This window comes from Notamacropus eugenii, chromosome 7 (assembly GCF_028372415.1).
Source record: "Notamacropus eugenii isolate mMacEug1 chromosome 7, mMacEug1.pri_v2, whole genome shotgun sequence".
In the NCBI taxonomy this organism is placed as follows: Eukaryota; Metazoa; Chordata; class Mammalia; order Diprotodontia; family Macropodidae; genus Notamacropus; species Notamacropus eugenii.
Window position 1 is genome coordinate 27,674,933 of NC_092878.1, and position 20,409 is coordinate 27,695,341.

Here is a 20,409-nt window from a genome sequence, read left to right on the forward strand (position 1 = left end):
TGTCGGGGCCACGGAGGGACTGCGGGCCGGGACCTAAGGAATACCCGCTGCAGTTACAGCGAGGACCGACGGGGCACTGGAGCCAGCCGGGGTGCCTAGGTGCTGTCCCGCCGGGCTAGATCGCGAGGGGACCGGAGCCCGAATGGGGGTGGGGGGTGTGAAGCGAGCCGCTCGGAGGCTCCGCGGGGGGGGCGGTAGGAGATCGGGGCTGTTGCCGGCCCGGGCCGGGCTGGGCCGGGCCGGGGGAGGAGGCGGCGGCTCCGGGAGAAGACCATGAATCAGCGGCGGCGGCATCGGCGGCAGAGGCATCGGCAGTGGCATCGGCATCGGCAGTGGCATCGGCATTGGCAGAGGCAGCGGCCGCGAGCTCGCGCTGGGCACTCGGCGGTGCCACCCGCTCTGAGCGCGCGCCAGTCTCCCCCGGCCCCGGGCAGCCGCGGGCTCGCAGGCTCCCGCCCCCTCGGTCCCCCCGCCCCTCGCCCCCGCCCCCTCCGTCGCGGGCCGGGCCGGGCCGGGCGGGCATGGTGCGGCGGCGCCGCGGATGGCGCTGAGGCGGAGCATGGAGTGGCCGCGGCTCCGGCTCCGGCTCCCGCGGCTGTTGCTGGCGGGACTGGCCGCGCTGCTGCTCCGGGAGCTCCCAGCCGCAGGTAGGAGCCGGGGGGCTGGCGGGAGGGGGCGGCCGAGCCGGAGGGCCGGGAGGGGCTGGAGTGGGAGCCGAGGCGGGCGGGCTGGGGTCCGGCTTGCCAAGCCCGGGACTGGGGAGCCGAGGCCTGCGGGGCCGAACGTGGGGCGGCCGGAGGGGCCGGGGGCGCGGGGACCGCGGAAGGCCGAGCGGCCGGGCGCTGGTGAGGGAGAGGGCGGCAGCCATGGGCATCTGGCCGCCGGTGTCCCCACCCCCAACTTTCTCCGCTGGGGCGGACCGAGGAGCAGCAGGGAATCGGTCGGGGGTCTGCGGGCGGGGGACCGGACTCTTGGTTTTCCCGCCTCCTTCTCTAGGGGGAACAGTTTCTTTCTTTTCCTCGGGAGTCCTAGGGACCCTCACCCTCTCACACGTACTGGACACACGGGTCCCTTTCCTAGCCACAGCTACCGACTACCAAAGGGGGTGCCCCCACCCCCACTCAGGACTTCTCAGGTTTGTCGGATTTACAGTTGGTGGGAACGTGATACCCTGGTGCCCAACCCCATGGACGAGCATAGCACATTGGATCCCACGGAAACATTTGGGCACACCCTTGATCAAAACCACACCAGAGTGTGGGCGAAGACACCTGGGAGAATTTTAGAGGCTTTGGACTGAGTGGTTTATCAAGTCTGGGGCTGAGCCCAAAGCCTCTGCCAGTACTAGTACCAGTTTAGGAACCCCATCTTTAGGTTTACTTCAGTCACAGGGCAAGTCTGAAAGGGCTCTGGTTCTCAAACTCTCAGACCACACCCCCCTGCATCGGACTTGAGGGCTCTAATGAGGGTGCATTCTGTTATTTGAGGTGAGGAGAGCCTAGTGTCTGCAGACATCAGGGACTGCCTGGGCAGTGTGAGTAATTGTCATGTGTACCCCACCTTCCAGCTTTCTGGTAAAAAGAGAGCGGAAGTGTGTTTCAGGCTTCCAGCAGAGAACCTTATACCCAGAGAGAGAGGATGAGTGAATGAGTGTCAGGGTCCTAAAGCAAAGGAAAAGAGAAAAAACTACAAATGGAACTCCAATATCTATATACATAACCTCTCTCCACATACACAAAAAAGTAGGGTTGGAAGAAAGGATTTGTCTGGTAAGCAATGGCATTCTAGCACTTGCTGAGTGGGGCTTGGGGCACTGGAAAATGTGCTGTATAAATACAGTGTGGTGTACTGAAAAGATCTCTGCGTGTGTAGTTAGGAAGGATATGTTTTCATACTGAACCAGCTGTGAAGAGATTATAGACAGGTCACTTAACTCTGAGCCTCAGTTTCTCCAGTTACAAAATGGGGATCATAGCACCTGCTATGAGAGTTGTTATTGTATGGATCAAATGTGATGTTTGTGTAAAGAGCTTTACAAAGTAGGCTTTACATGCGTCCGTCATTATTACGTTTCAGCTGAGAAAGGGTTTAGAGCTCTAAAATTGACCCATAATGCCAGTAGAGGTGCCTGCCCATTCTGCAAAACTCACTCTTCCCTATTTCATAGGCCTTTCACACCCACAGCCTTCGTACATCCAGGTATTAATAGAGTAGATGGATGCCATGCATATGATTTGACATGTTTCTGCAAACATATGGTTATCTGCTTCCAGGGAACACTCCCCTTCTCCTTTTTACTTTCTTTTATTTGGCAAGGTGGGGTGGAGAGAGCTAACTGTTAACAGAGTGGGGAGTGAGTCCCTCACATGGAATTGAGAATTAAGGTGGCACAGGGCTGGAGCATCTTCTAGGCAGTTACCCCAGTCATTTCCAGGGCAGCTTCCAGCCACAATCTGGGTGAGAATTCCTCATCACCTTCTAGTTCTGCTAGAACAATCTGGAACCTGAGTAGTGATATGCTGTTTCCCAGACCAGTCACTTCCTCCCCAGTTGGGAGTTGGGAGGGAAGGGGAGATACTGAGACATCATCCTGACATAAGCCTGGTTCACCTTTCCTCCTGGGCAGGCATGGCTAGAGACAGAAAGATAAGAATCAGCATTGCTTAGCAGATGGGACTGGTAGAGAAGGTATTTCCAGGGAGCTGGTACTGGAAGAAACTGTACCCAGAGAATTTGTCTTACCTCTTTTCTTTTAATGATTTATACCACCTCCGTCTCACACCCTTATGTTAGTTGTCCATTCTTGTCAATGTCCATGAGGATATAGATCCCCAAGTGGTAGAGCTTGTGCCCTAGAAACTGGCCTGAGAAAGTCCCAGAAATGGGATAGGGGTGGGAGTGAGAGGGCAGAGCATCGGGTTCTGTCCCTTTCACCTTAACCTGTCTGAGTTCTGCTTTCCTTGCTCTCAGGCCTGAAGCTCATTGGGGCCCCTCTGAAGTTGACGGTATCTCAAGGGCAACCAGTGAAGTTAAACTGCAGTGTGGAGGGATTAGAGGACCCTGAGATCCAGTGGGTCAAGGATGGAGCTTTGGTGCAGAGTGTGGACCAAGTCTACATTCCTATTAGTGAGCAGCACTGGATTGGCTTCCTCAGGTACAGGACAGAAGGGGGGCTGAGGACATTGAGGAATGTTTCCTAAGGATGTTTTTGGAGTTGGGCTTTAAGGGATGGGTAATAATTGGTAGAGAAAGTTGGTCTTATGAAACGCAGACTTTGAGGTTTTGTGACGATTTCTTTTTGGTATGGTCCTGGGGACCACTTCATTCCATGAAATCCCTGGGGTTTTATTTTGTTTTCTTTTGGGGACTTGGAGAGAAAGGACTCAAGCAGTCCGAATCCTTTAGGGTCTGACTAGCAGAGCTGCCCCTTCCCTCTCCTATGGTGGTGAACTGAATTTCTTGTCCTCACTGCAGCCTGAAGTCAGTAGATCGATCGGATGCTGGACGGTACTGGTGCCAGGTGGAAGATGGGGGAGAAACAGAGACATCCCAGCCAGTGTGGCTTACGGTAGAAGGTGAGGAGGGGGGTTGATGGAAGAGCCTAGTCACCCTGGCAAGGAGGGCATGACCCATGTCTCCTGGTGCCCACAGCCCCTAAAAGCAAATGGGAAGGCTGCATTCTCCTCCTGCTTAGCTCAGGGATAAGCTGGGTTTCCCTGGTGTTCCACCTACCCCTGGCAACCCCATGGCCCCGGAGGGAAACAAGGGCTCTGACTTCCTAGGTCAGCTTCAGATATAGGTAGATCCCTCCAAAGCTTGGAGTTTGTGGTTCAAGCAAAGCTTTAGAGAGCATCAGGGGGCCCTGTGATATGCCACCGATGAAGGCTTCACTCCATTCTTTGGGCAGCAGGCCTAATGCACCCTGTCCCTGGCCGGACTCTGCCCTGAGAAGCTTGTCCAGGGCCAGAGGAAGAGGAGAAGGGCAGGGGGAGGGGGAAGAGGAAGATACGCAGCTGCACGAGCTCAGTGCTGCTCAGCTGGAGAAAACAAAGTGACTAAGAAGTAACAAAGGGCTTGGAAATGTATCTGGGGCTAGGGCTGGGGCCTGCCAGCACAACCCGGCAGCCTCTCCCCCACCTCCCCGCCCCTGCAAGCCCTCCTTCCTTCTCCCTCATTCTTCTAGAAACTTTGATGTAGCAATGCTTCAGAGGGGGCGTGGGGTTTGTCGAGGATGCCTTCTATGCGTGGGGAGGGGAGGAGGGGAGGAATGAATGGGGGGCTCACTTCTACCCTGGGACCCACAGCCTTGGGGAGGAGGGCCTTCCAGGTGCATCCTTCCAGATGTGCGGATTCCATAGCTCTGGAACAGCAGGAGCCGCTTTCCTTTGGAGATTTGTTTATTTGAACCAAAAAACTCTTAGGGGGCCTTCTATTTTGGGGCTCCCTTTATGCTTATGATATGGAAATGTTAGTATGTTTGAGGAGGTAGTGAAAACCAGCCTCTACCCACTTCCCTTTTCTCCTAGGTGTGCCATATTTCACTGTGGAGCCAGAGGATCTCACAGTGCCCCCTAATGCACCTTTCCAACTGTCTTGTGAAGCGGTGGGGCCCCCCGAACCTGTGACCATCTTCTGGTGGAGGGGGGGCACGAGGGTGGGAGGACCGGCCCTCTCTCCCTCCATTTTGAATGTTACAGGTGAGGTCATTTTCTGGAAGGGAGGAGAGAGGGCAAAACTTCTCTAGGAGTAAACCAGCCCTTAACTGTGACTTGGGAGGTTGACAGAAGAGGGGTAGTTGTCAGAGGAGCCCTCCTTAAATCGTGTCTCTGAGTTTCTCCTGGATAAGTGGTCCCAAGCTTCCAGACCCCTGTGCCTTCCTTGCTTCATGAGCTGTGCTGACAGAAAGGTTCATTTGTCAGGTGTGTTTTTCTGGGCAAAGTGCACCTATTTGTTAGCTCAGAGTGTGCAAGCAGAGGTAGGGACTAGTTTATTCCTTGTTGACAATGGGGACAGAGAAGACAAAATCATCTCTGAGAAAAGGAATAGGGGGACTTGTTGCAGCTCCACCCCCCAAGGAAGGAATCAGGAATCAGCTCATGTTCGAGTAGGAGGAAAGTCTGGCAGAAGGGGAGAAGCCATACGGTAGCTTTTTTATACCCTGATCAGTCTCTTCATCTGATCAATCTCTTTTCCCCTAAATAGCCCTATTCCCAACCATATCCATATAGAGGCATTGTAGTGGACACAGTGCTAGACCTGGAGTCTGGAAGACTTGGGTTTGAATCCTGCTTCAGATAATTTACTGGCTGTGTAATCTTAGGCAAGTCACTTTATTCCTCAGTTTTCTCATCAATGAAATGGGGGTTATAATAGCACCCATCTCACAGAGTCAATTTTGAGGCTTCTAGGAGACAGTGTACATTTTTTACATCATAAACCTTAAAGTGCTGTTTAAATGTGAGCTATTATTATTATTTTTGTACCCGTATGCATCTGCATACACATCACTGCTTTTGTGAAGCACCTTTTCCTGAACAAGATTTACATTTTCTCATTGAGTTTTGAGTGGGAGTGGAAGGAAGAGCCTGGAGACGAAGGTCTGAGTGAGTCTGGCAGGGAGTGGGAACTGGTTTTTTCTGGGTCAAATTTCACAAATCTCCAAACTGCTGAGAGTCTTGGGAAAAAAAAGGCAAGAAGTGGGAGGGCTGCAGGTACTAGTAGATGGAAGTTGAGGCAAGATCATTGTCAACCTTGGGTCATGCTGGGCTGAGAGGTACCTGGCTTTCCTACATGAGACCAGTGATGGAGGTAAAAGGGGTAGGGACAGTCATTAAGAGAGGAAATTCAGGCTCTCCTTAGGTTTTCTTTGGTTACAAACTGGAAGAGACTCCTTCAGACAAGAAGCATTTATTGCCTCTTATAATACCTACATATAATAATAATACCTCTGTAATATCTACAGAGAATACTAGGCACCATAGTGGGACACAAAAGACTTTGAAGACAATAGTCCCCTCCCCCAAAGAGCTTAAAGTCTGTTTGGCAAGGCATGATAAAGAGAGATTCATCACAAAGCCTGGAATCTGGGTGGGCAGATTAAATACTGAAGGCAGGGTGGGATTGACTTTGAGGAGGAAATTTAGCTTCTATTTCCTATAAAGTGAAAAACTGCTAGGGCCATTGTTCACTTCCTTTTGACCCCCCCCAAATGTAAGTTATCCCCCCCCAAATGTAAGTTATCCCCTCCCCTTATCTCCTCACCAGTTCTGTAAACCGACACATCACCTATTCCCAGGCTCAGTGGCCACCTTTAGGCTGACCAGAGTTCTCTCTGTGGTCCCCAGGGGTGACCCAGAGCACTGTGTTCTCCTGTGAAGCCCATAACCTGAAAGGTTTGGCCTCTTCCCGCCCAGCTACAGTCTATCTTCAAGGTAAGTGTGTGTGTGTGTGTGTGTGTGTGTGTGTCTGTGTCTGTGTGTCTGTGTGTGTGTCTGTGTGGTGTATGTGGTGTGTGTGGTATATGTGTATGTGTGGTGGGTGGGGGTGTGTGGGGGGTATGTGTGTTTATGTGTGGTGTGTGTGTGGGGGTGTATGTGTGGTGTATGTGTGTGTGTGGGGGTGTGAGTGTGTGTGTGTGGGGGGGTGTGTATGTGTGTGTGTGTTTAGAGAGTTGGGGGAGGGAGCTCCCAGACAAAATATCTGCAGAGAAGGAGGGGGATGGGGTGGAGGTGCAAACCCAGAGGAAGCTTTACCTCTTGGCCTAGAGCTCTTCTCCCTCCTGGGAGCCTTCTTGGCTGAGGTCTCTGGGAGGAGGGGCTACTACTTGGCATGTGTCCCCAGCCCCTGTAGTGGGAGCACCTGAGGCACAGCCATGTCTGAGATGAGAATAGAAACCTGACGTCACAGGGCAGATTCCCCATCACGAAGCTGATTCCCTGAGAGGGAGGAACAGCTGGAGCTGGCCAGGACTCAGGCTTGGCCTCTGCCTCTTTCATCCCCTTCTGGGGGAAGCATGGTGGTAGTGGAGTCTGCTCAGGTCGGTGATCAGTGGGGTGTTGTTGGATTTGACTGTCTCTAAAAGGAGGGATGTGAAAAATGGGCTCTTTGAGAGGGAGAGAGGAGAGTGAGTGAGTGTGTGTGTGTGTGAGTGTGTGTGTGTGTGTGTGTGTTTGACTGAGATACCTATACATGGCAAAGCCTGGCTGCTGCTGAAACAGATGTACCATTTACATTTGTGGGAGTCTGAGCTTCTCCCCTCCCTGCCCCCACATCACTGGCCTTGGTCGGGCAGCCTTCTGGTCGCAGAAACTACATCACAGAGATGGCCTCATGCTCTGTTCCAGGCTCTGTTCCAGGCATGGCAGCTATGCTGTGTTTCCTGCTATGACAGAGAGAGAGGGAGAGAGAGAGAGAGAGAGAGAGAGCTGCACTCATGTGGGCTCCTTCCATGTACTAAATAAATAACCCATAGGTGCTAAATAACCCATGCATTGGTTGAAATGCTCCTCAGTGGTGGGGAGGGGAGGGAAGATTGCTTAAGATTTAACTCAAGGAAGCATTAGTTCAAGGCTTAAAACCTTGCTTTTTCCTTCTTGTCTCCCACCGCTCCTGCCCCATGTTCCTCTCCTTTTAAGCTCCCTGACACGTTGTGGCTTCCAATCTTTTCTTTCTCAGGGAGAGAAAGAGGGAGGGAGAGTCCTTGAGAGTAGTCACTGTGACTAGAGGCACATGTATATGGGGGTTTTCAGTCTTAAGATATTCCAGTTTCAGGGTCAGCCTCTGGAGAATCTAAGGAAACATCTGGGGCCTACAACCCACAGTGAAAGGATGAGCTGCAGAGAAGTCGAGAAATTAAAAAAAATAGACCCCTCAGCCACACAAGCTGACCTCTCTCCCCATCTTGCAGCACTTCCAGCAGCACCCTCTAATGTAACCGTGACCCGGCTATCTAGCAACAATGCCAGTGTGGCCTGGATTCCTGGCTCTGATGGCCGAGCTCTACTCCACTCCTGCACAGTCCAGGTATCGTTCTGGGAGGGTCTTGTGTGGGGAAAGCTGAAGGTGGAGGTTACAGGACTGCCCTGTTCTGTCTGTCAGACTAGCACCTGGTGGAGAATGAGTCATCGTCTTGTGACCAGTACTCACTAGGCTGGAGTTCTGTACCATAGCAAGACCCAGATGGATGGCTAGGGTGCATTCTCTCATCAGAGTATGCTTTGTGCCCTTGTGTGAGCTCCTTCTGAGCTCCAGCAGAGCCCCCATATGTTAGGTGCTAAATAAGTCATGCATTGGTTAAAATGCTCCTCTGTGGTGGGGAAGGGAGGGAAGATTCCTCAAGGAAGCATTAGCTCAAGGCTAAAGTCTTAGCTGTTTTTCCTTCTTAACTCCTATCCCTCCTGAGCTCCCTGACTTTGTGGCTTCCAGTTCCTTCTTTCTCCAATTTCTGTGCAGGTAACGGAGGCCCCAGGTGGCTGGGAGGTCCTGGCAGTCGTGGTTCCAGTGCCACCTTTCAATTGTTTGCTTCGGGGCTTAGAACCTGCCACCAACTACAGCTTAAGAGTTCGATGCACCAATGCCTTGGGGCCTTCCCCATATGCAGACTGGGTACCCTTCCAGACCCAGGGTCTGGGTAAGAGGACTTGGAGTGGCAGGGACTTGAGACAGCCAGCATCTCCATTGTGGAAGTTTGTTCAGAGAGGGAAGTGTAACCTTGGGCAAGTCACAACGTCCTACACTTTACTTGCCTCATCTATAAAACTGAGGGTTTGGACCGAAGTCCCTATCAGCTCTAAATTTCCAGTGAAAGAATGATGACATACCTTGGTGGACCTATATTGTCTTTTCTGTTACCCCATCCTCCCAAAGAGTGTATAGCCCATCTCATTTCCCTGTCTTTCTCTAGAGGCAGTGCAAAGAGTATGTAGCTAGAACCTAGAATACTGGGAATTCAGACCAGGAAATATGGGCAAAGATTAGACCAGAAGACCAGACCCTCACCCTCTCTGCTTTCACCACCTCCATCCTCATTCCAGACAGTAGGCACTCAATGCCATATGTTTTGGAATGCTTAGGTGGGATCTTTATATAGAAGAGGATAGGGAGGCTGTGGTAGACATGAGGGTTGAGTGATACCTTGGTTGTTTGTCTTTTGGGACCAGCCCCGTCCAGTGCCCCTCAGAACCTCCACGCCATCCGAACAGACTATGGTCTGATATTGGAGTGGGAAGAAGTCATTCCTGAGGGATCTAGTGAGGGGCCCCTGGGGCCCTATAGAATATCCTGGGTTCAAGACAATGGGACTCAGGTAAGGGTTGAACAGCCCCATAACCACTCTCTTCCCAGTCTCCTTGGCTCTCCCCTTTTCCCCCAGACAGGAACTAGTGAAAAAGATGGGCTCCCTGTTTCCAAGTCCATTTGGGACCTAAGTGCTGCTTTAACCATGACCACCCTTAACCCAGAAGGGGATCTTGTCAGAAATCATTGGGTTATTTCTCAAGCATGCATCTCCCTAGGATTCTGCCACTCCTGCCACTTTGTATGCAGAACAGGCAACACATTCCTGCGTGGACTGGGGGAGGATACAGATAGTGCTCTGCCTCCCTCCCTCAGTCCTTGGTTCCTTTGTCCCCATCCCCCACCTTTGCCAGCTTGAGATGTTTGTGTTGGTGGGAAGGCTACCCAAATCCTTGAAGTCAGGAATGTGATCAACTCCCTCTGTGCTGTAAGATTGACCCACCCTACTTCTCAGCCCCCAGGCTTTAGCTCCACCATCACTCTGCTTACCTTAGGTAGGTGATTATTTCCACAAATTCAGTTTTGGCGTGGGGTCTTTTCTTGGCTGCAGGGTGAGCTGACTGTTCTAGGGACTCGAGCCAACCTGACTGACTGGGATCCCCTGAAGGACTTGACTGTTAGAGTGTGTGTCTCCAATGAAGTTGGCTGTGGCCCTTGGAGCCAGCCTGTGTTTGTCTCTTATCGGGACCATGCTGGTGAGACCCAAAGGGAAGCAGGGGATCTGTTTGGTGGAACACCCTGGTTTCCTGATAGGAGAGTTTGGGAAGAGCCTAGTTCCCATTTTCTTCTATACCTGACAGGATAAAAGATTTCGTTTCAAACAGACAAGGTCAGGGCCAGAGATTAATGAGCCATGGGAGATCACTTTGGGAGTTTTCTATGCTCCTTTAAACCTGGATTTCTTAATCTAAAGTCAATGAATTCAGTTTGTTTTTCATAACTGTATTTAAATGTAACTGGTTTGCTTTGTAATTCTATGTATTTTGTGCATTGAAAATATTATTATGAAAATAACTCCATAGATTTTAGGCTGCCAAAGGAAAACAGAATAGTTGAGTCCCTGTTTTAAATCTGGTTGCCTGGGGTCGTTTTTCTTATTTGGTGCCTTTTTATTTTGAGTTTTGAAGGTGAACGTGAACAAATCAGATAGCTTCCCTGGGAATATTCTGAGGGGCTTCTACACTGGGCATCTATACTAGACACCCATCCCTTTTCTCCTGCAGGCCAGCAGGGTCCCCCTCACAGTCGCACATCTTGGGTACCTGTGGTCTTGGGCATTCTGACAGCACTCGTCACTGCTGCTGCCCTAGCCTTAATCCTGTTGCGCAAGAGAAGGAAGGAAACACGGTTTGGGTAGGTCTGGGCCTGGAATGGGATCCAGAGACATGGAATTGGGGACCCCTGAATAAGTAAAAGAACTCAGTGGCCTGATCTCTGGTTCTCTCTCTCTCCCTCCCTCTCTCTCCTCCCTTCCCCCGCTCTTTCTCCCCCTTTCCTGCATCCTGTATCCTACCAGGCAAGCCTTTGACAGTGTCATGGCCCGTGGGGAGCCTGCCGTTCATTTCCGTGCTGCCAGATCCTTCAATAGGGAAGGCCCAGAACGAATTGAAGCCACATGTGAGTCACCTGTTGGTGGGGTCCCACGAGGGCTGCTCTTTTAGACCCCTTCTGGCTTCTTGTGAACTCCTGCTCCCCGTTTGATTTTGGGATGAGTCAGTCACTGTGCTTGGTGTGGAGGGATTGTATAAGAGTACTGGTTTGGGTCCTAGTCACTGCTCAGCTTCCCAGGGGTTTTAACTGCCTTTTCCTCCTTTCCAGTGGACAGCCTGGGTATCAGTGATGAACTGAAAGACAAATTGGAGGATGTGCTCATCCCTGAACAACGGTTCACCTTGGGCCGGATGTTGGGCAAAGGTCAGGGGCTTGGCTGGCTGTCTTCAGTGAGGGTGAAGCCTTTTTACCAAAGGGAGGTGGCATATGTCTGAGCATTTTGTGCCAGGGATTTAGAGGCTTGCTACAATTGGAACTTCCTAGAACACGGCGAAGAAGCATGGGTCATGGGCACTTGGCAGGAAAAAAAAAACTAAATTTAGGAGTGGCTTGGGAAGATGAAGTAGAGTCTGCTCTGACTTGGGTGGTTGGGTTACCCACTCCACTTGTAGCAAGTTGTATGATTCTGTGACCCTTTGATATTAGCCAGCTTCCATAGTCTGTGTCACTCAGATGATAAGCCCTGACACACTCCTTGGAGAACTCTCTGGGAGGAGACGGGAGAGTTGGGTTGGGGTAGGCTCAACTCCTGTCTTGGGGGAAGAGCTTGGGAGCAGAAGCTAAAATCATCTCCCATTTACCTGGCTTCATCTGTAGGAGAGTTCGGCTCCGTGAGGGAAGCCCAGCTGAAGCAAGAGGATGGCTCCTTTGAGAAGGTAGCAGTGAAAATGCTCAAAGGTGAGTGGGGTGCAGGCTTCCAGCCTTGGGAAGGAGTGGTAGAGGCAGCTATAGCGCCAAGCCCACATTTGTGAACATGGCTGGAGCACCTTTGGCAGCTCTGAAGTGGGAACACTTGAGGGCAAGCATTGCCCGTAAGGTCCACTTCTATATATACATTCCTGAATAACATTTCTTCCTTGGGTTTGACTCTCCTACTATCTGTGATTCTGCCAACTAGCTCCCTAATCCTGGTCTGAACACCACCAGCAAAGCCATGTCCTATGATGGACTAGGACCCCTAGGGAGGCTTAGTTTGCAGATGGCTTAAAGGGGGGTGGTCTGCCCCATTGGGGAGGCACTTCTTAACTCAGGTTTCCCATTCATCTTCCTAGCGGACATCATCAACTCTGGTGACATTGAAGAGTTCCTCCGAGAGGCTGCTTGCATGAAAGAATTTGACCACCCACATGTGGCCAAACTTGTTGGTGAGATGGTCTCTGCGGAGTCTGGTACAGAGGAAAGGGCAACCAAGGGAAAGGCACAGATGGGAGCACTTAAAAAAGACTGCAGGACCTGTACAAAGTCAGATTTTCCGTTGGGACTAGTGGCACTATGTATAGGGAGAGGTCATTATGGGGGGTGGGGTGGTCTGGTTCTTTAGTTCCTTCTCTTGGGTTAGTACCTGGGAATTAGGTAATTACCTAGAAGAGCCAAGACATTGATATATTCAAGGACCTTTGAACTGCCCAAAGGGGAGTCTTCCTGGTGCCTTAAATCCCCCATTCATTGGGGCAAATTAACCTTAAATTGGAGAAGCCTGAGAGAAAGCTGAGGCCAGAAAAGGATAGGAAACCTACTATGAATCAGGAAAGCGATTAGGGACACAGCATACTCCCTGTTTGGTTTACTGGCCCAATCACACAAACCCTTTGATGAGAGTTTTCCTTTTGTTTGAATAACCAACCCCTTACCTTTGTCCACTTTTCTTTTTACCCCCAGGGGTGAGCCTTCGGAGCCGTGCAAAGGGCCGCTTGCCCATCCCCATGGTGATTCTGCCCTTCATGAAGCATGGGGACCTACATGCTTTCCTGCTTGCCTCCCGAATAGGAGAAAACCCTTTTGTGAGTGTTTGCGTTGGAGGCATGTGTGTGTAGGCTGAAAGGAACATAGGAGAAAGTTAGAGCATTTGGGAGAGGAAGGACTTGGTAGGCAAGGCTGGGAGAGATGAGGAGGAGTTGGGACTTGGTTGCGAAAGATGAAGCAGGGACAGGGAACTTTTCGAAAGCTTCTCAGGAGAATTCAAGAGGAAAAGGGGGAATGATTTATTCTCAGCTGTAAACCTAGACCTAGCAAGGATATTCCCTTTCAGGCCTAGGGAAGCCCTCAGTATTCTTGGCTGACAACGTATCCATTTTAGAAAGAGACTTCTTTTTTTTTTTTTCAAATTAAAAAGCTTTTTTTTCTTTCCATCTCCCCCTTCACTAAAGAAAAACAACTTTTGTAACAACAGACATAGTCAAGAAAAACAAATGTACACATTGGGCATGTTCAAAAATGCGTTTTCTGCATATCTAATCCATTTCCTTTCAGTCAAGAAGTGGGTATTGTCAGTCCTCTGGAATCACGCTTGGTCGTTCTATTTATCTAAGCTCTTAAGTCTTTCAGAAGGGTTCATTTTGTTTTTATCATATATAGTATGCATATAGTATATGTAGTGTCATGTGTAGTACATTCTCCTAGTTCTACTGACTTCCCTTTGCATTAGCTCTTATACAGATTTTTCTGAAACTGCTTTCTTCTTTATATTCATATACTATAATTTGTTCAGCCATTCCCCAGTTAATGGTTTCCCCCTTAGTCTTCACCACAAAAAGAGCTACTATGAATATATTTATAAATAGTGGACTTTTTTCTTCTTTATTTGCTCTCTTTGAGGCACAGACATAGTAAATATGTAATTCAAAGGACATGTAGAGGAGCTTGGAGTTTAATAATGCTAGGGGCAGAGTTCCCAGTTGCTTTCTAGAATGGTTGAACCAGTTCACATTTTCTTCCTCCTAGTTCTTTCTCAGCTTTGCCAAAAGCTCACCTTGGCAAAAGGCCTTCACCCTTTACTGCTCCCTCAGATTTGTTGACACTGGAGTTGAGGAAACCCTTTGATCCAGGGGCTCTCCGTACTCTCTGTTTGGCTGTTTGTGGTAGAGACCAGGACTAAGCTTGCTTGTTTCTTCCTGGCTAGAACCTGCCCTTGCAGACACTGATCCGATTCATGGTGGACATTGCCAGTGGCATGGAGTACCTGAGTTCCCAGAACTTCATCCACAGGGACCTGGCTGCTCGGAATTGCATGTGAGTGAGCTGCCAGTGGACCTGAGGGCGTGAGAGTGCAGGGAGTAGAGAAAAAGCAGTAAGAGCTGTCCAGTAGCCCTTAGATAAAGAAAGTGAACTGCCATTCAAACTAGAAGGAAGATGGCAGGGCCTCAGATAGTTGCTATCAGTCCCAGCCTGGCTATTGTGTCCAGAATTGTTCCCATTTCTGGTCAACAAGAGCCTAATGCCTAAAAGCCAGCTTAGAAGACTGCCAACTTGAGAGTCTCTAGGTAGAAAAGGGTCAGGGTCAGCCCACTGATTCCATGTACTTCATTGCCTTCACAGGTTAGCTGAGGACATGACTGTGTGTGTGGCAGACTTTGGGCTATCTCGGAAGATATACAGTGGTGATTATTACCGACAGGGCTGTGCCTCCAAATTGCCCGTCAAATGGCTAGCCCTGGAAAGTTTGGCTGATAACCTATACACAGTGCATAGTGATGTGGTGAGTAGAAGAATATGGGGCCAAGTGGAGCCAGAATTTGGGTGGTTTGGATCGGGAGGACTGCAGAGTAGAATTAGGACCAGATCAACACACAAAGGCCAGGACTGCTTACCCTTACCGTCTCTTAGGACTGGGACTGGTTGCCCTCACATGAATCATCCTGTCCTTAGGTAGCGGGGTTTAATTGTCCTCAGTTCTGGCTTTGGTGACATTTTTGACCTTGATTTTGTTCTAGTGGGCATTTGGTGTGACCATGTGGGAGATAATGACTCGGGGACAAACACCATATGCTGGTATTGAAAACGCTGAGATTTACAACTACCTCATCAGTGGGAACCGTCTGAAGCAGCCACCTGAATGTCTCGAGGAAGTGTGAGTGCTGTCCAGAGAGTTAAATAGGGACAGTAGAAGGAGGGAAGACCCCTGGAGGGCAGGAGAGCCAGGTTAGACTTTGGGGTAGATTGGTAATTGTATATAATTATGGCTACTGATAGAGACCTGTGGCTGCCCTTTCCCTGAGTGATGACTTCTGCTGAGGGAAGATGGGATGGTAGGTCTAGAGCTGAATGGGAACTTCAGGGGCCATTTAATCCAAGCTCTTCATTCTATACTTGAAACTAAGGCCCAGGGAGATTGTGACTTACCCAAGGTAGCACAGCTCCTCTGATTCAAATCCAGTATTCCTTCCATTTCTCTAAAGATCCTGAGTTGGATCTCTTGCCTTCAGTGTCTCTCTACTCTTCTTCCTCTCTTTCTATCTGTTTCTTTCTCCCCTCCTCTCCCTCTGGAAATGATTTTCTAATTTCTTAACAATTTTATGAAGTCTCTGATTCTATATCTCTCTGTCTCCTTCTCGCCTTTTCCCCTCTGGAAATGATTTTCTAATTCTTTAACAATTTCATGAAGTCTGTCTCATCTCTGTCTCTCCCTCTTCTTTCCCTCTGGAAATGATTTTCTCATTTCTTAACAGTTTCATGAAGTCTCTGTCTCTGTCTCTTTCCTCCTCTCCCTCTAAAAATGAGTTTCTCAATTTTTAACAGTTTAATGAAAGAGAAAAATCTTGTTTTTCCTATCTAGTGCCTCCCTGTTTCCTCTCTTCTGCTCTTCCACCATTTTCCCACTTTATTCCAGTTTTGCCAAGAATTAGCAAGAAATCTATCCCTTTTAATCCCAGAGGCAGAAAAGCCAGAAAGAGATTCTATAGGGAGCAGCCATGGTTTCTCTGTTACCCCTCCTCCTTCCTCAGGGCCAGGCTAGTTTGAGCTGTTAACTGCTGGTATTTAGAAAGAAAGAGAAAAAAAAAAGACACCTCCCCTAGATTAAGAGTTCTTTCCTGCTCAGAATGAGTAGGCGGGGGAGGAGAAGCGATGAAATGCCTATAGGAGTCTTCTTACCACTCAAAAGACTGGGGCTGTAGCTGCCAGTGGGGGTCTCTGCTTCCCTCCCTTTACTATTCTGCCATAATCCTTGTGTTTCCAAAGAGGGGGTTTATTGTTGGGGGAAGAATGATTTCTTCAGAACCCCCACTGATTGCTGGTGAAGGGTCCTAGAGTCTGGAAGAGGCTTGAGATTGGAAAATGGGAGTCCTAGAGAGAAATGACCAGCCTCCTGTCATTCTGGAAAGGTTTAAGGATCCAGAGTGGGGAGTGGTCGGGGAAGCAGGGAGGCTATGAAGCCTAAAGCCTTTCCTTTGCTAGGGCTGAGTTGGCAGATTCCTTCCTTGCATTAGTAAGCAGAGTATATACCATGTTGGGGAAAGGAGGAAGAGGCTGTACAGATGTAACAATGTCACTCTGAAGCCCTTTCTGTAGTGACTGGAATCCTCCACCCTCACCAGAGCCAGGCTTTTTCTGGGCTTGCCTAGAAGCTAGAGCTGCTCCTGGCATGAGAGAGAAGGAAGGCAAGAAGGAATCCACAGTGATTTTAGGAAAGGGACACATTCCTTCCACAGATGAATAGTTTTGGTATTTCTACCTTCATCTATGACAGAAATGATTCAGATGGATGCCAGCTTTCTGCCAACTAGACCATTCTGGCTTTAGGCCTGGGAAACAGAGCTCAGCAGGAAAAGGATGGGCAGAAATAGACATTAAAATCCTGTTGAAGTCACCTGAGGCTCATTTGGAGTGACCCAGGAGAAGAATTAGAGGGAACAGAGAAGAAAAAGCCCTCATTTTTAGATTCCATCTTATTGGACACAGACAGTGAATACTTCCTAGAGACAGAATCCTGGGTTCAAATTTTAGTTGTGGCATTCACTAGCTGCTTTCTGAGCCTCAGCATACATTTATTAAGTGCCAGGCACTCAGCTAAGCATTGGGCATACAAAAAGCAGCAAAGGACAAGAAGCTTGAAATTTAATGAGGGAAGAGAGCAAACCAACAAGCATATAGGAACAAGCTATGTTCAGGATAAATAGGAAGTGATTAACAGAAGGAAGGCACAGACATTAAGAGGGGTTTTGGAAGGCTTCCTGTAGCAGGTGGAATTTTAGTCGGGACTTAAACCAGAGAGGTCACTGGTTACTCCCTTAAACCAGGGAGCAGAGGAAAGAGAGCATTCCAGGGATGGGAGACAGCCAGAGAAAATGCCCAGAGCTGAGAGGTAGTGTGTCTTGTTCATGGAACAACCAGGGAGCCATGTATGTAAAGTGTGTTTCAAACCTTAAAGAATGAGGGAGTAGATCTGTGATTTTACCGGTACAGGCAACCTCACACGTTAGGAAACTCCCCTCATCAATTCAGATTGGCAACTTCCCTGACATTTACAGATTTAGGGAGTTGCCTAGAGCACCGATATGCTAAGTGATTTGCCCAGGGGCCACACAACCAGAATGTGTCCGAGGTAGCTGGGACTTGAACTCCGGTTTTCCTGAATCTAGGGCTTACTTCTTTAGCCACTACTCCATGCTGCAAACCTTACAATGCTACATAAATATCAATTCATTATTATATAGGGCTCCACAGTTGAAGAAACAAAGATTTTTCAACTATTAATAGCCTTTTGGTCCCTGGCTCAGCTCCTTCCCGGTCAGTGGTTGGTGCTACCAGGGGAGGGATGAAGGGAGCTGGCATCTCGCCAATGCATCACAGTGGACAAATGCCAGTTGGCTTAGTCAACCTTGAGACTGTGTCCTGGCCAAAGCCTTATGCTCATGCATTCAGGCCTTTCCCACGACCTGCTGTGGGGTGGACATGATGAACTTTCCTCCCTTCCTATTCACTTTGGGGGGGCTCTAGGAGCAGTCATGGGTGAAGGGGCTTGGCACAGTGGTATGTAGGTATAATAATTCCCAGCTCCCAGGAATTTTTGTCATGGGGATAGACAAGAATGTCAGGGAATTGGCTCTGAGGAGCCCAGGCTTTTTCTTGGGGTTGGATTTTTCCAGCTCCTGGGGGTTATTTTAGAATATAATTGGACATCACCTTTTGGGCTGCTAGCCCAGCACATTGACATGGCAAACAACAGCAGGCACATCTGTTGAACTGAGTTGCAGGACAGATCTTACTGGAGAGGGTCTGAGGTCTGATCCTCTCCAGGAATTCTGAAGACTACAGCCTTGATACTGGCTCTGCTTGGAAGGAAGGTTAGAGAACCTTTTTTTCTCTCCTTCTTCAGCAACCTCTTTTATCCTTCTGTCACAGATATGAGCTCATGTACCAGTGCTGGTGCTCCGACCCCAAGCAGCGCCCTAGTTTCCCGACCCTTCGGATGGAGCTAGAAGAGATCCTGGGCCGAATGTCTGTTCTGTCTGCCAGTCGGGATCCTCTTTACATCAACATCGAGGGGGCTGAGGAGCAAGCAGAAGGGGATGGCCAGCTGGGTGGGGACCAGGCTGTCAATGGGGATGGAGATAGGAATAGTAACGGTACAGGACCAGTAAGTGGTGTTCCCAGTGACTATCGGTATATCCTTAGCCCTGGAGGGCCAGCTGAACAGTCTGGGGAGGAACAGCAGCCAGAAGGGGCCTGTGGGGAGGCCCAGAGGCGGATGCTACTCTAGCAGGGGCTGTTGGCCCATACAGGCTGTTAGCCTAACATATGGATGGGCATCCTTTGGAGGTTAAGGGGAGGTGTCTGGCTGGCTTGGCTAGCTAGCAAAGCCCCCTCCCTCCTTGATCTCAGCCCAGTCAGAAGTGTAGGGGCTCCTGTGGTAGTCCCTCCCAAGTTGTGTTGGGGACTGGGCTTTAGAAGCCTGATATGACCAAATCGCCCAATCCCAGTTCTTCCTCCAATCACTCTGGGTCCAGCCAGCCTGGCACAGACTTGTGACTATTTCATTCGGGTGGGGAGGGAGGGGGGAGGTAAGGCAGGCCTAGTTGTCTGGACACTGGCAGCTGATACTCTGTGGTTACATTCCCATGGTTACAATGGTTGGGGGCCAGGAAGGAGAGGAGATAAGTGGCACTATTCACCCCTTTCCTCCCCAGTGGGCTAACCCTGCTGCTTTTAGTGCATGTGCTGAGCCGCCCCCAGCCTAGGGAGGCAGCTATGCCCACACCACTGGTTTTTAATTCTCTAGGCCTGGCTTCTTCAAGGTACATAGAGGTGGATTTACATTACACCCATGCAGGTATGAGTTGGTAGAGAGTTTGGTAGGGCCAACCCCTCTCACCCTGTAGGTGGGATTGGATGTCAGTATACTCAGGTCTGAATAACCCTTTGTCAGCAGGACTGGGGGGCTACCCTGCCAATGACCCATCCCTTTTGGGTGCTGCACACTCCCTAGGTCACACCTATGCAGAAAGCTAGAGAACTTCAGGCTGCCAGGTGCCCTTCCATTGAAAAGAAGGGGATCGGTGGGACCTGAAGAAGGGTTGGTGGGACCAGACATATCTGGTCCTATAAAGGATGGCATCCTCTTTCCACTAGTGAGGGAAGCACCCTCCGCTGTCTGTCTGGAGCATGCTACAAGAATCCTAATCCCACTAACAAAGGCAGCTGTGTCTAAGTCCAGAGGGTTTTCTGGTCCCAGTTCTTCCTTCCCTGCTGAGTCCCTCTATCCTGACTTTGCCTTTAACAGAAGCCTCTTCTTTTTGCCTGCTCCCATTCAGAGCTACTGAAGTGGGAGGAATTGAGGCTAAGGGGGCTGGTTTTGAGGAAAGGGATTATTATTGATTGCTACCACTTCCTTGGCAGAGACAGCTGTTGGGGAAAGGGGGTGACAGTAGTCTGCCTTGGGGAGGGTGTTTCCAGGCTGTTAGATGCCATTTAAACCCAGAAATAAAAACAAACCTCAGAACAGCCATTTGGAAATAGTCATTTCTTCTATATCTTTCAATCAAGCACTCCTTTGTTGGTCTGGAGGGGGATAGGGAGAAAATTAGGAGGCTGTGATACTGATTTCTCACCTTTCCTCCCCAAGGCTACAGAGAATTGTCTTGGGCCTATGTGGAATGGAGCATGTAAGTATATAGGGAGACCTAACTGGTTGTTAAAAGCTTGTGCTTTCCTACCCAAGTCTTCCTGCCTTTAAAAAGAGCTCAGGAGAAACAAAAGGGATTGTGTGTAGGGCAGGGAGCTTGCTTGGGAAATAGGTTGCAGCTGATGGCAGCTGATGCCATCAAAGAAGTAGAATGGGGGTGGGGTGAAGAAACAGCCCTCTTCAAAAAAATTTCAGGAAAAACCTGTTGCTGCCAGAACTGGTTCTGGCTCCCACGTGGTAAGGAGATGGAAAGACACTTCAATCAAGGTCTATAGGAAACTAGAATCAAGAAAACTTGCCAGCTAGGGCTAGCCTTACCTTTAGGTGACTGATTAATATTCAGTTCAGTAAACATTAAGAAACTAAGGCATGTAAAACCCTGTGCTAGGTGCTACAAAGTTGAGATAAACATAGTCTTCAGCTTCATAGAATTTACTTTCTGGTAG

The 20,409-nt window shown here is 49.6% G+C and overlaps 1 protein-coding gene across 1 annotated transcript; it reads left to right on the forward strand.

Moving 5' to 3' along the window:
• The first annotated feature begins 480 nt into the window (after positions 1 to 480).
• On the forward strand, positions 481 to 19,782 carry TYRO3 (TYRO3 protein tyrosine kinase). The gene is made up of 19 exons (XM_072623218.1): positions 481 to 647; positions 2,971 to 3,154; positions 3,475 to 3,575; positions 4,527 to 4,697; positions 6,345 to 6,431; positions 7,907 to 8,022; positions 8,452 to 8,629; positions 9,159 to 9,304; positions 9,845 to 9,989; positions 10,518 to 10,647; positions 10,811 to 10,911; positions 11,113 to 11,208; positions 11,662 to 11,742; positions 12,117 to 12,209; positions 12,724 to 12,845; positions 13,964 to 14,073; positions 14,380 to 14,539; positions 14,775 to 14,911; positions 18,184 to 19,782. Exons 1-19 carry the CDS (start codon positions 542 to 544, stop codon positions 18,539 to 18,541), a joined length of 2,622 nt encoding a protein of 873 aa, XP_072479319.1. The 5' UTR covers positions 481 to 541; the 3' UTR covers positions 18,542 to 19,782.
• The last annotated feature ends 627 nt before the right edge of the window (positions 19,783 to 20,409 follow it).